Source organism: Canis lupus, chromosome 2 (genome assembly GCF_048164855.1).
Source record: "Canis lupus baileyi chromosome 2, mCanLup2.hap1, whole genome shotgun sequence".
In the NCBI taxonomy this organism is placed as follows: domain Eukaryota; kingdom Metazoa; phylum Chordata; class Mammalia; order Carnivora; family Canidae; genus Canis; species Canis lupus.
Window position 1 is genome coordinate 64,398,963 of NC_132839.1, and position 13,919 is coordinate 64,412,881.

At 42.8% G+C, this 13,919-nt stretch overlaps 2 protein-coding genes and 1 long non-coding RNA gene across 6 annotated transcripts in view; 1 reads left to right on the forward strand and 2 right to left on the reverse strand.

Moving 5' to 3' along the window:
- On the reverse strand, window positions 1–7,518 carry MED28 (mediator complex subunit 28). 3 transcript variants are annotated; one of them, XM_072804698.1, is made up of 5 exons: window positions 7,335–7,518; window positions 6,660–6,726; window positions 5,438–5,550; window positions 3,954–4,169; window positions 1–117 (listed from the first exon to the last, which is right to left on the reverse strand). In XM_072804698.1, exons 1-4 carry the CDS (start codon window positions 7,482–7,484, stop codon window positions 3,972–3,974), a joined length of 528 nt encoding a protein of 175 aa, XP_072660799.1. In that variant the 5' UTR covers window positions 7,485–7,518; the 3' UTR covers window positions 1–117; window positions 3,954–3,971. The 3 variants fall into 3 exon arrangements, with proteins under 3 accessions (XP_072660799.1, XP_072660798.1, XP_072660796.1); XM_072804697.1 differs by lacking the exon at window positions 1–117 and adding an exon at window positions 2,121–2,808; XM_072804695.1 differs by lacking the exon at window positions 1–117 and having other exon boundaries at window positions 2,121–4,169.
- Window positions 6,752–10,847, forward strand: LOC140620474 (uncharacterized). Of its 2 annotated transcripts, XR_012020264.1 has the most exons (3): window positions 6,752–6,932; window positions 7,117–8,121; window positions 8,379–10,847. It is a non-coding gene; the product is annotated as an uncharacterized lncRNA (long non-coding RNA). The 2 variants fall into 2 exon arrangements; XR_012020261.1 differs by lacking the exon at window positions 6,752–6,932 and having other exon boundaries at window positions 7,000–8,121.
- LAP3 (leucine aminopeptidase 3) overlaps window positions 10,555–13,919 on the reverse strand; it is a 26,106-nt gene continuing 22,741 nt past the window's right edge. Inside the window, exons 11-13 of the mRNA XM_072804687.1 lie at window positions 13,429–13,508; window positions 11,576–11,685; window positions 10,555–11,110 (exon numbers count right to left, since the gene is read on the reverse strand). Coding sequence (XP_072660788.1) covers window positions 10,921–11,110; window positions 11,576–11,685; window positions 13,429–13,508 — 380 coding nt within the window. The 3' untranslated portion in view covers window positions 10,555–10,920. The remainder of the gene's footprint in view (window positions 11,111–11,575; window positions 11,686–13,428; window positions 13,509–13,919) is intronic.

The window sequence follows — 13,919 nt, forward strand, 5'->3', positions numbered from 1 at the left end:
TGGTATATCATGTACCTGAGCCTTTATTAGCTGTGCTAGCATCCATGTAACATCCAACACAATAGTTGAACTTGAGGCTATTTGGTCTCTACTCATTCTCCATGATCCATCTGGATTCTGCAAGGGCGAGGTTGAGAAATTAAATGGAGCTGTGTTATGGACTGTTCTCCCTATATCCTGGTAGCACTAATCTCCACCATCACCCTGAGGATGGAATTTATTATTATTTTTTTTTACTTTAAAGATTTATTCTATTTGTTAAGTGCTGTTAGTTTGTCATTATTCCTCCAAGGAGAGTCAAGACAGTGAAGTGATAACCAGCCAACTCCACTGTTCTTGTGTATAATATTCCCTCTTACTTTCCCATGTTTGATCCTTGTACTGTCAAAGTTTCCTTCCACTGGAACGTTTCCCTGAGGCACCACTGGTGGAATCTGCAGCCATTGGGGCACTGGTTACTACCATCATGGGTCTTCCTTGCCAGTTGGACAGTGCATGAGACAAGCCCCAAATCTCATCCTACTGTCTACTCTCTCAGACCATAGCCACTAATATCCATGTCAGGTTGTCCAGGAGCTATATCCCCAAACACAATGAGAGTTTTAAGACATTTACCTGGGGATTTCAATGCCCCCAGCTCAGAGACCACCATTTATATCTATAGTTGAACAAGTTAGGTTTATTTCTTGTTGTAGTAAGGGGAGAATGCTTATCATGGAGAATGGTAGGGCTTCTCAGAAAGTGGGTGTTAGAACCTATTTTAGAATTTTGGCTTTGGTTGGGTGATTTCAAGCACAGTCTAAGGATGCAAGGGCTTACTCTAGATTGGATGCTATAAACAAGTACGGGCAATTCTATGACTGAGGGCCTCAAAAAAAAAAAACCTTAACTGTAGGGAGCAGACTAGAGTGAAGATGAAGCTGAAAATGGTTAAAAGAAAAAAAACAACACATCATTTTAGCCAGAGGATGTTGGATGTTTCATGGATTATGCTGTAACCTTATTTTTTCCTCTGAGCTTAGACAAAATGACAAGGTGCTTTTGTCTTACATTTACATGGTCTCAGAGCAACTTTGAGGTTGGTATACTGAGACTGTTTATGTCCAACAGTAGAATAATATAGCCTAGTAAAGCTGGATCAGTGTCTGGATACTAGGGACAGGTTTTTCTCCCCCTTTTTTGGAAAAATCATGTGTAGCATGAAGGGGAGAGGAAGAGTAAGACAGGAAGAGCCTTCAGACTACGGGTGTAAGGTGACGCTTGTGAAAGGGAGGCCAAGGAAGATTTGGGCGAAAGAGGCTGACAAGACAACACTAAGGAGTCTTGGCCAGGCCAGGGGAAGCTCCAGAGCAAAGACTCCCACGAGGAGAGTCCCGTGTTGGGCAGAAATGACCTGGTGCAAGTACCCCAACTGTGCTTGGTTCACAGCCAGGAGAGCATGGCTTTCTGGGATGTGTGAAGCTGACCCCCAAAGGCGGAGCTCTGGTAACTGTCCTCTCCACAGTGACTCTCTTGAAGGGAGAACTGAGCAGCACTCCTCCATGGCCTCCAGGAGTTCGGGACCACTCAGAAATGTCAACATTGACAAGCTGAGTAGAAAAGAAAAGATGTAACAGAGAATGAATCCAAGTAAAGAAGATGAAGTATCCATTCCATTTTGCAAGAGCAAAGTGGCTAATAACCATCACAGCACAGTGATGGTATGGTGGGCGGGCAGCCTAGAGAAAGAAGGGACAAGGACAGACGCTGGAGACTGTGAACAAGGGGCAGGGAGATGGGCACCCAGGGTAATGCTGAAGATGAGAGATGAACTCTGTGAGCTGGCGGGAATGATCCAGTAGACTACAATGTAGGGGATGGCCACCACCCAACTACCTGGGACCCAGGACCCCAGTGAAAAGGCTGGTCTTATACAGGATAGGCACTTCAGGAGATGAAATAGCAAGAACAAAAGGATGCCCTGAGGGGGTGGGGAGGTTTGTCACTCTGGGAGTGGAAAAGTAAGGGAAATCCCAGCTGATAGTTTATCATCTCACTGAAGGAGACAGCAGCTCAGAGGGTTTGCTATGTTCATCAATAATTAAGAGGTCATTAAAAGGAAAAAGATACTTACAAACAAGTAAGATTGAAAAATTACTATTTATTTGACAGAAAATTTTTGAATAAAGAAATGGCAATTAATTGGTACTTACATGAATTCAAAATATTTTCACTAAGCACCAAATGGAATAGTTCTCAATCTTTTCAGTAAGAACCTCTTTATTACTGAATGACTGCCTAAAACTTAACCCGTTTATTTAGGTTTTTTAATCAAGAAATCTAAAGCTGCCAATCAGGGCTTCTAATTAGTGTGAGGTGGCCAGGTTAACAACCTTGATGTCATATAATGAGTAAAAACAACTTTTAAAAGCTTTGTTTAATCTATACTGGGGGGTTGGCCCCAGGCTCTATACTCTACACACATGCACACAAACAAAAATGAATAATAAGCATTACGCATAAAAGACAAATAAGTGGTCACTGTACATTCAGAGGGGAACAATGCCTACTTCTCATGAGGGGCACAGAGAGAGATACAAATCACTAACGCCCCCCCCCCCACCCTGGGAGAATCAAACAAGGCTGGCAAAGAGACAGGAAGTCCTATGTCCTTGAGGTGCAGCAGAGAGGGCACGCAGAGGCTTCAGGGACCAGGTGGCATCCAGGCCAAACAACCATGAATGGATGGATGTCAATGTTAGGTAGGGAGGAGCCTTCAAGGCTGAAGGAAACAAAACAAATCAGGATGCCTGGCTGCAGAAGTACTGCCTGTTTAGAAAACAATAGAGCATTTGTTTTACATTAGGAAATGTAATCTGATAAGAGACTGTAAACAACAGAAAAAGGAAAATCCCATCTAGGGAGCACCAAGAGCAATGCCCTTCTGTATTTCTTAAGGGCAGCTCAATAGAAAATCTCATTGGTCCCTGTAACCAACAAGAGGGTAAAATGTCTTCCCAAACACTGAAGCTCCCATGATTTTTGAGGATGGGGAGTTTGCTGAGGGTCACCCCGTACAGCCCATTCCCCACCTAGACGCCCCAGTCCTTTGGAATCAATGTCACTTATTAGCAAGGACCATCCTTCGTGGAAAATTCTGCTACAAAAAACAAAAATGACACAAACAAAACTCAAAAGAGATGATCATAGCAAACTTTAAATTCTCATACTGCATGAATGCCTACCTCAACTGTCATGCTAAAAACAAGGTCTATCCCCTTAAACTGACTCATCCCTGCAGAATGTAAAAATTTATCATATCACTGCTCTTACTACACACCTCCACCCCAAAAAGGGAAAAATACCACACAATATAAACTTCCCCAAATAAAAGTCAACATTAACATAAGGATCCTACTGTACTATTACTACAGTAACGTAGGACATTATAATCCTTTCAATCTATTTACAAAATCTCATTCTGAGAGCTCTGGATGCATTACAAACATCACTGTATTAGATTCCTCTTCTTGAGGTAATTTAAAGTCTTGACACATGCAAATTTACCTATTTCTCTGTACTACCACTAAGGGATAATTGTCATAAAAGGTCTAAAACTAAAACCCTCATCCTCTCATTCTCAGATCATATCACACAAACTAATCTAAAATTGGAAACACAAGTCATACAAAAAACAAAAACAGAAAAAAAGAAACACAAAAGGGAAATCTGTAAGTGGCATCACACTAACAGTCTAAACTTTGCTAAGGACAAGAAAATTTACTGGATTTACCCAAACTATAGAGGAATTTTATAAAGTACTCAAGAAATAACGCTTATAAAAATAAACGGAAAATTTTAGGTGAGCTCATCAAACAAAAATCATCTCTTTCTTTGGTAAAGAGTTCTTCCAAAATGTATCCGCAAGAAGTGATGTTCGTCAACACTGGGTTTAGGCTCACACACTGGATCACCTTCAGGCCGGCTTTGACTCAGGTTTGCTTCATTGGTGCAGGGATATTAGCAGACGCCTGCTCGAGGTAGGCCAAGGAGCCCTGAGGGATTTCAGCTGGCTTTTTGTGCTGCACGTTGATGTCCTCCAGTACCTGCTGCCAATGCCTCAGTTTTGTCAAGTGTTTCTGGACCAGAGCATCTTTCCGCTGTAATTCATTCCTCAGTTCTGAGACATCCTACAAACGAAGACAATGAAGTAAGAGCAAACTCAGGAAAAATGAAAATAGTTTCCGATTTGGTAAGAGCACTAAGAAGTAAATTCAAAACAAGAGAATCAATTCAACCACTGTACGCCCATTACCCTGGTTGGTTCCACTACCCAAACAACCCAGAGCCACTCCTCCAATGGAAGATGCCTGCCTAACACTGAGGGCTTTTATTTTTCATTTTCTTTTAATAAGTAATACAGACGTTCCAATATTCTAAAGTACCAAAAAGCAGCCAAAGAAAACCAGGCTCTTTCCCATCCTGGTCCCCAGGTTCCCAGTCTCTCCATCCAAAGGCTACTGCTCAGAATCTACAACACTGAGAATCTGAAACAAACGTTAACAACAGTCTAGAAAGAGTCCACGACCACTGTCCTATGCATTCAGAATGAAATATTAGAATCTCATATTTCCAGAGCTTTTTAAATGAACACTAGCATTATAATTCTTTTTTAAGGCCTGGCCCTGAACACACCTATGTTCTTACTCAAGTGTTCAAGTCAGAAAATGATCTGACATGCCAAAACTGTAAAAATATCATCTTACCCTTCACAGTCTCAGCAGCTGATATCAATGAATAAATAGAATGGTTACAGTTAATTGGGAATAGTTACTCCAAAAAGTACCAAAACCAATCATTTCGATTTAGAGCTTCTCATTAGGGGCATCCAGGCTTCTTGGGCAAGATGATTCTTCTCCCTTCCACAATGCACAAGGCAGGCTTTGGCCCCAAACACGAGATGCCAATAAAGCTTCCTAGTCACTGTGACAACCCCAACACATTTCCAAATGCTCCAGTTTCAAACAACTGAGATAAATGAAATCCTGAGTCTCAAGGAACCTGAAACAGAACATTTAATCTTGGATTCCTTGAACAAAACTTGAACCCATCTCGTGTGTAAGGCAGCCAGGGATGTTTCCTTCCAAAATGAGCTTGTCATCTACATTAATGGCTTCTCCACCTTTTTCAAGCAGCAGAACCTTTTCTGTAAGAAAAGTCTTCCATAAAAGCCAGCAAATGAAACTGCTCCATTTGAAGCCCATCTTGCCACCTCCACCCCCTGGCTCCACTACCGGCCCAGCTTGTCCTCAACACTGACAACTAGCAACGTTTATACTCATTTTATAAAGACCTACTGTAACCCATGGGAAAAGGGTGTGTATCTCATTTAAAGCACAGAGGGAACCCTGATAACATGTGCTCTTCCTTAAAGTTGAGGAGAAAAGTGAGTTCCTACCTCTTTGATAACTTGTTCTGGTTTCTGGACAGATAACTGCAATCTTTTTTGTAGGAAAAAACATTCCGTCTGTCTTGCAATATCCAGAAATTTCTGGATACACTGATCAACACCTTATTAAAAAAAAAAAAAAAAACAAAATATTAAGAAAAACACTAAATACATGTATCTTCCTCATAAATGAACAGTCAAAATATCAAAACATCACCTTTCCATAGATGTAATCTGGAATTTTAATTTTGGTCGCAGGAGTGATATTGACTCCCAACCCCCATGTATTAACCAACATTAAATAGCACATAATTTGTGCTTTTATGAGGTAAATGATACCTTACAACAACACAAAAGAGTTCCTCTGAAGAGAGAAAACCCAGAGATTTTAGCAATTAGCATCATGACTTCCAGTTAAAATGTAACATGTAAAATATGGTACAAAAAAAAGTCAGAAACCCTGGTTGCCTCTGGGGAAAGAATTCAGGTAGGGGAAGCACAAGGGACTTTTCTCTGTGACACCTTCAAAAAATAATCAGAACTTTTTTTTTTTAAAGATTTATTTATCTACTTATTCATGATAGATGTAGAGAGAAAAAGAGGGAGGCAGAGACACAGGAGGACGGAGAAGCAGGCTCCACACCAGGAGCCCGACACGGGACCCGATCCTGGGACTCCAGGATCGCGCCCTGGGCCAAAGGCAGGCGCCAAACCGCTGAGCCACCCAGGGATCCCCAGAACTTTTTTTTTTTTTAAGAAAAAAATAATAATAATAAAAAAAGAGCAGTATGCCCTGTTGGCTGTCACTGTCCTATACCAAAAGGGAAAACTCATTTTAAGGGGATCATTATGAGTGACATGTCAATTAGTAAACTGAACAGCAGCATCTAGACACGGCTGCATAAATCTTACTCCCTGGAAAAGTTCTCTTAGGATACAAATGGAACTGAAACGCATCCAGTGTGAAATCAGCGGTTGGAAACCTTGCTGAGGGCAGCCCGGCTGGCTCAGCGGTTGGGCATCTACCTTCGGCCCAGGTCATGCTCCTGGAGACCCGGGATCGAGTCCCACATCGGGCTCCCTGCATGGAGCCTGTTTCTCCCTCTGCCTGTGTTGTGTCTCTGCCTCTCTCTGTGTGTTTCATGAAAACATAAATAAAAATTTTTAAAAAAAGAAAAGAAACCTTGCTGAATGAAGGCACGAACACAGTCTACAAAGAACGAATTCTTACCAGTTCTAATTTCTTCCTGATCCGTGCCATTGACGTAGTCCTGACTCACAAGAGAGGCAAAGCAGGCCTGTGTGACCCAAACACGGAAGAAAAACGTCATTCACATGTCAAAAGCCTTACTTCAGAGCAAGGAAGGACTTGTCTTGGAATCCTGCAGTGGGCCGACCGGGTCTGGAGCCCGGCGGAAAGGACCCAGGGCGCAGCAGGCTGACGTTACCCGTGGTGGATGAGCCAGTGTTCAACACGCAGGAAGGCGGGAGGGAGCGACCAGGAGTGGGCCCCAGAGGGGAGGCGGAGGGGGTGGGGGTGGGGGTGGGGGTGGGGGTGGGGTGGGGTGGGGGAGGGGTGGGGAACCCGAACAACCGGCCGCGAACCCAGACGGGTCCCGGGCTGGGGGAAGGGCAAGCTTCAGGTCCACGTGCTTTGGGAAACCTGAACTTCACGTCTCCGCCCGCAGACCCGAGCACAACTCCGGCCAGCGCTCAGCGTGCAGACTAAAACAAGGGACTCAGGTTCCCAAGCCTGTGCGCCCCCGCCCCGCCGTGCGCCCCCCCTCCCCGCCCCCGAATCTGTATGAATTTCGGGCATCGCCGAAAGAGACAAGAGCCCAGGGCGCAGCTCGCCTTTCAGGGAAGAAGGGAGGCTGGGAAAACAGACGTGCCGATCTCATCTTACCTCAAAAGAGGACTCCAACTCGTCCACCAAGGTACTGTTAGAAGCTCTCGGAGGGCCCGGCGCGGCCTGAAGAAGCGAAGCCTGGCCCCTGGAGTCCCCCGGGTGCCCAGGTGGCTGCCCGGAGAACATGCCTCCCAGCGGAGCCGCCATTTGTGGAACGACGCGCTGGCGGGGGCGGGGGGGCGGGGGCTGCGCCTGCGCAGGAACTGGCGCCCGCGGCTCACGTGACGCAGCCCGTCACGTGACTCTGCGGGCGCGGTAGGCGGACCTCGGGCTCCGCGGAAGCTGCGAGTGCTGGTTTCACTTCGGCCAAGCCTTCTCGGCCTCTGGGCTCAGGTAGGCGGCTGGTGGAAGGCGGGAGGCACCCAGTCATTGCGCGTTATTGAGCGCTTACCGCGCTCCAGTGACTAATCTAGGCCCCGTGGATGGAGCGGGAACAAACTGGCAGAGTCACTCCTCAATCCTCTGTGCGGAGGGGCGGGTTAGGGCAGAAAACACTTGCGGGTGTTAAAGCTCCTCCCGCCTTAGGTATTTGTGCTTACACTAAAGCCACTATGCGGTCTTTCAGTAGCTTCCCTTTAGCACTAACTTATCTTTCCAGAAGCAAAGTTTTTTTTTCCCCCGTTATATTTTTCACAGTTACCTGCATTTACCGAGCCTTCCATGTCCTAGGCTCTGTTTATTCTGGGATTTTAACGATCACCCGAGTCTCTCTTGTAGAGTCTACTACTGTTTTTGTGGGAAAGCGACAAACACACACACATATATATAGCAGTACCGCATAGAGGTAAGTGCTAAGAAGAAAAATGAAGCCCAATGAGATGGCTAGCGATGGATTTGAGATGGGTGGTTGAAGTCTTTCTTAAAGAGATCAGGACAGACTGACTAGAATGAAAATTTAACCAGAAAGGTTTTCTAGACCGGGATGGGGGGGCTTGAAGAACCTGCCTGGCATATTTTAAGGAACCACAGAAAGGCCAGTAGGGCTGGAGCCAGGGAGGCAGAAGTAGCCAGAAAAAGCAGAGGCTCCCCTTTGCTCATCAGGTCTTGGAGCAACAGTGATCTTAGGAGCACCTGGATGGCTCAGTGGTTGAGCATCTGACTTCAGCTCAGGCCGTGATGTCCTGGGATCGAGTCCCACATCAGGTTCCTCACAGGGAGCCTGCTTCTCCCTCTGCCTGTGTCTCTGATGAATAAATAAAATAACAGAAACCAAAAGTAATCTTCCTGGTGTCAGTTTAAATTAGCCCCACACTCCCAGCCGCTCCACCCTGTTTAGTTTTCTTTATAGCTCTTACATATTACCTTGTTCATCTGAAATGGCCGTGTTCATCTGTTTTCGTTGACAAAGTCACCGGACACAAATACACCAACAGGAGTGGGAGTACAAGCTCCGTGAAATTAGGGTCTGCCTTCTTGTTCACCTGTATTCTCAGCACCCGAAACTGCCCGGCATATTTGTTGACTGAACAAAAACAACACCATAAGGAACTAGGGGACTCTAGTAGTTCTCAAACTTTAAGTCTTAGGAACCCTTTACACTCCTAAAATATTGAGTACTACAAACATTTTTGTACTACAAACATGTATGGGTTGTGTCAGTATTTATTCAATTAAAACTTAGAATAGGTAAAATATATAGGTATTAAAAACAATCTAAAAATATATTTTAAATAAGCCAGTTAACGGTATTAATATCTTAAATATATGTAACTTTTACAAAAACAAAAGAGTTGGAATCACTTCACATTTTTGCAAAAGTAAAAGACACTTCTCATCCACATGTAGTCTTCAACTCCAATTGCCAACTGGGACTGCAAGAGAGCCTTGAAGCTAGGTGGTGATACACATTTCCCAGCTTGGATTTCCTATGACCATGGGGCTGCTTCAGTTTTGGATTCCCTACTTCAGCTACCTCTTAATACTACCATATTCTAAACCACTACTGTTTTGGATTTGGTGCTCACCATAGCCATGCCTAGTGCTGATAGACAGACATGGGAATTACCACCTGCCTCAGAGTGTGGTTCTGAGATGAGTCAAGGGTTTGTGTAATACCTGGCAGCCAAATGCACCTGCAGTGACAACTAAATTTCATCTCAGCCAGATTAGATAAGCACATGGATCCAGGGTTAAGTCCTGCCCTTTGGATCCCACACTCTGATAAACACAAGAGTTCTCTTGTTCCTGTTTATAAAAAGCCGGATAGAAAGCTTTGTATCAAATCCCTGCTTTGCCTTATGAGTCACTGAGAAGAACTCTAATTCTAGCTTCCTTCCACAAGCCAGTGGTTCCACTTCTCCATCTTTGACAAAGGAGCTTCTGGACATGGATACGCAGAGGAACTTCTTTACTCCCTATTCCTGCCTGACTTCCTTTAATTCTGACAAACAACACAAATATGCATGTCCATATTTATTCCCTCTCTATAAATCATTTGAAACTCATAATATCCTCTTACATGTCAAATTTTTAAAATATTAAAAATAGGGGTGCCTGGATGGCTCAGTTGGTTAAGCTTGTGATTCTGGATTTCGATTCAGGTCATGATCTCAGGGTCATGAGATCAAGCCCATGTCAGGCTCCGTGTTCATTAGGAAGTCTGCTTGAGATTGAGATTCTCTCTGTCCCTCTGCATCCCTCCTCCCGCACACTCTCTCAAATAAATCTTTTAAAAAATAAAAAAATATTAAAAATAAATCCAAAAAATTCAAACATTCAGTCCTTAAAAAAAAAAAAGATCCTATTCATGGATAATTTGTTCACCTAGATACAAAGGAAAGGAGAGCTTTGTCCTAAATCTGCATAAGGAGAATTTTGAGTGGCTGTAGTTCCAGGTGGTAAGCAAATACTTTACTTTATGAACAGCCCCTCTTATTGGTCTTGTTCTTTAACACAAAATATATCCCACATCCATTCAAGTCAAGTCACTGAACCAATGGAAAGCATAACAATGTAACAATTAGGAACGCCACCTCTGGCCCCCTAGTGTTTAATGCTCTCCCAATTACTAGCTTGATGACACAGTTGACATGTTCTTTTCCTTATATGGGGATAATAGCACGTACCTCATCAACTAATAAACTCATCACTGAGTGCCCTAAAGTGGTTATTAACATTGAGAAAATATTGTACCATCACGTAACACAGCCAAAAGACAAGTTATGCTGTAATAGTCACTGGGTTTACAGTAATACAGAATACCAAGGGTCACACCAGAAAGCACAAAAAGTTGATTTATTGTTTCCGACAACTGCATAGTAACCTTTACTTTTATTCCTAGCATCACAGCTAAAAGATGACTTCGCACATCAATTAAAAACATATACTCTGAAAATTAATTAGGTAGTTTTTAAACATTTAGTCATTCATAGAATATCTTAAAAATCTTGGCCAAGCAAGAGATTAGCTTTACCTTTATAAATCTCTACATAAGACAAATCAAGGCAATCAAATTCTCTTTTGTTCTACATTTTTAAATGTAATTCTTTGTTTCCTTTAAAAGATATTTTTCCATTCATTCAAAAATATTTTGAGGCTTAACTGCCCATTTAAGGCAGAATGAAAGAATTTTAGAGCATCTGAACTAAGCATTGTTTTCACTGAACTGAAGCAAGAATTCTATCAGGGTCCTTGTGGGCCTCCCAGTCATGCCCTTCCGCAGATATGGAACTTCATCTTTGTTGGTCATCACACCTGCTATATCTAAATGTGCCCACTTAGGATGAGTCACAAATTCTTTCAGGAACGCTGCAGCTGTACATGCTCCTGCAGACCTGAAGAGAAAGATAAAAACCATTTTTTAACCTCATGTAAATGTGCACTGAAAATTTCATTAAGATCCTCTATTCTCATTAAGTACCTTCTATGACCAGAGAGCAAAAGTCAAGCTTATGAGATTAAGAACTTAACCCAAAAACTACTTTCAAAGTATTTATTTTCAGACATAGCTTTAGGCAATAAAGGATAAGATTCCTCTTCCTCATGGTAACAAATTGACCTATTTTTCATCTCTTCTCCTTACGATTTATTTAAATTGACTTTAGATTTGAAAACATGCAAAATTTTGAGCACCAGATAGAAAATACCTTGAAAATTAAAGACATTAGAAATTAGTACTTATGAGCACTGTTATCAAAAGAAAATGGGCTATACTTTCTGTGAAAGGGCATAAAATTTAAAAGTGGTCATTTTGATAACCAATGATTGTAAAAATGTACTTTCACAGCTCCTTTACATACCTATATTTTCCAATGTTATTAACATCAGCAAGTTGGCAATCTACAACTTGTCTTGTATAATGTTCAAAGAGAGGCATCCTCCAGACACGGTCGCCTGTTTCAATACTGGCCTAAAGAAGAAATAGGTACAATAGTTGGAAGACTGCATGAACTAAATTATGGTTAAATTCACAACACTGATGTATTCAATGCCAGAAAAAACTATTCTGTACAGAATCATTTCAGGTAATGAGATGATTTACTTAAGAATTATAAAAGAAACTAGTTGTATGGCATTTGCCAAAATCATCTGTTCTTATGGATCTCAATTTACAATAAGCTGGTAGCTGGCAGTACTTCGACTTTATGGGATTGACTATGGGGAAAGTCTTTGTGATGCCTGTCACCTCAGTGTGCTAAGAAACACATGTCTGAAAATGTACCACCGAAGACCAAAGCCCATGACAAGGTGACCTCATTCAGTCACATAATCACATACACACTCATTCACATTCATCTACAGAGCACCACCAAGTGTTGGGGATATAAAGTTTAATATCTGAGCCATCAGAGGGCCGAGAGGCTAGTGGAAGAAACAAGATACACAGACTATTTTAATAGACTATGCTCAGAGATAAGCCCCAAAAGTGAAAAGTCAGGAAGCAGCAACAGAAGCTAGTTATTTGGAGACATGAGTAAATAGTAGCTGAATCAGCCCCAGGTTGAAAGTAGCTGCCTCTGAGAAAACAGACCACAGACTGCTGTTGACTGCTGACTGGTCTTTAAATGTTTATGCACACGGAACTTTTCTTTTTTTCTTTTTTAGAGAAGCTTAAATTAAAAAAAAAAAAATCAAAAACTACAGCATTGTGGGTGCTTGATAAAGAGAGACACTGGGTGCATGACAGGCCAGAGGAGTGCCCCTCTGGTGTCACCAGCCCTGCAAGGAGACAACTGAGCTAAATGTCACAAGGATTGGGCTGGTAGAGTAAATTTAGGACCATATACCAACATCAAGAATGTATTCAAGGACATTCTGGATTTGTCCCTCACTGGCGCATAGTAAGCTGCTATTCCTTACTTGTTGAAAGAGGAAGGTGCCGGGGGAGCTACCAAGCAGACACACAGGGTCTGGAGCTCCAGAGAGAGATGGGAGCAAGCAGCAGAGAGGTGCTAGCCCAAGCCATTGGGCTTCCCCATAAAGATGGGGACAAGGAGAGCATACGGCTTAGGACTGAACACCCACCAAAGGGGCAAAGGAAAAAACTGCGAAAGGAGGCTGAAACAGTGAAGAAGGAAATCAGAGAGATGATCACAGAAGCCAAGAGTGGGATGTAACCGAGAGGTTGCAGTTGCATGCTGCCTCCAACCAGGCTAGGTAAGGCTGAGAGGGTGGACCAGGGAGAGCCAAAGGTAGTGGGTAAGGGCCTGGGGGGAGGAAGCAGGCTGGCTAGGAAAGGGTGCACAGGAAGCACAGAGCACAGCAGCCGGAAGTCGTCCTTATCACCACCCACAAATGGATCAGGACAAGCCCTACATACAACACACATTCACTAAAGGTCATCCCTTCCTTGACAAAGCTGTCCTCGTATCTTTTTCTGCTTCAGGGAGTCTACATGATGGCTGTAGTGTTTGAGTCACTTTCACATCACTCTGAGCCACAGGAGGAGAGGGGAACTGTGGCATCATACCTATCATTTGGGGACATTTATAGAGAACACCAAAGCACACTGAATAGAGTGTATTATCGTATTTCCAATTCAAAGGCAAATCTAGGACAGAAAAATCACAGGGGTAATAAAACATAAAAAGTATTGTTCTAGGCTAGGATAATTTGATCATCTGTCACTTTAGTCTCTACATCTTATTTGTACCTCAAATAATTTGTTCCACAGCCAGGATGAATTGGTGAAGACCCCAGTGGCACCGGACCCCAGGGCTACGTCCATGGCACCTGCAACACACAAGCCCTCTGGTCACTGTTCAGTCTCTACAGGCAGGATGGGTGTGTCTGCTGCTCAAACCAAAACTTTGGCCTTTAATTTGATTTTTAGTATCTGCTTCATTTGCAAAAATAGTGAAACTGAGGAAAGCCTTACTGTATGTATTTAATGTCTTCCTAGTTTCTCAACTAGAATTCAACTTCAATTAAGAAAATGTAAAAAAGGAAACAACACCAAATATCACCAATAATCTCCTCCTCAGCATAGCCATTATATATTTTTAACATTTCCTTTCAGATTTTTTATGAACTTTTAAAAAAGCGTAATTAAGACCATACCGTTCATATCTGAATGTGTCCTTCCTCTTTTAGAAACAAATGGTAGAAAGTAGTTTTAAGGATTCTAAAAGTCTACTGGGTAGA

Excerpts from the sequence above, each read along its gene's own strand:
- MED28 (XM_072804698.1), bottom strand. The coding sequence starts at position 7,484 with ATGGCGGCTCCGCTGGGAGGCATGTTCTCCGGGCAGCCACCTGGGCAC. Across the intron at positions 5,551-6,659 it reads TCAGGAAGAAATTAGAACTG|GTGTTGATCAGTGTATCCAG; the intron begins GTAAGAATTCGT and ends TTTTTTAATAAG. Across the intron at positions 4,170-5,437 it reads CAGAACAAGTTATCAAAGAG|GATGTCTCAGAACTGAGGAA; the intron begins GTAGGAACTCAC and ends CTTCGTTTGTAG.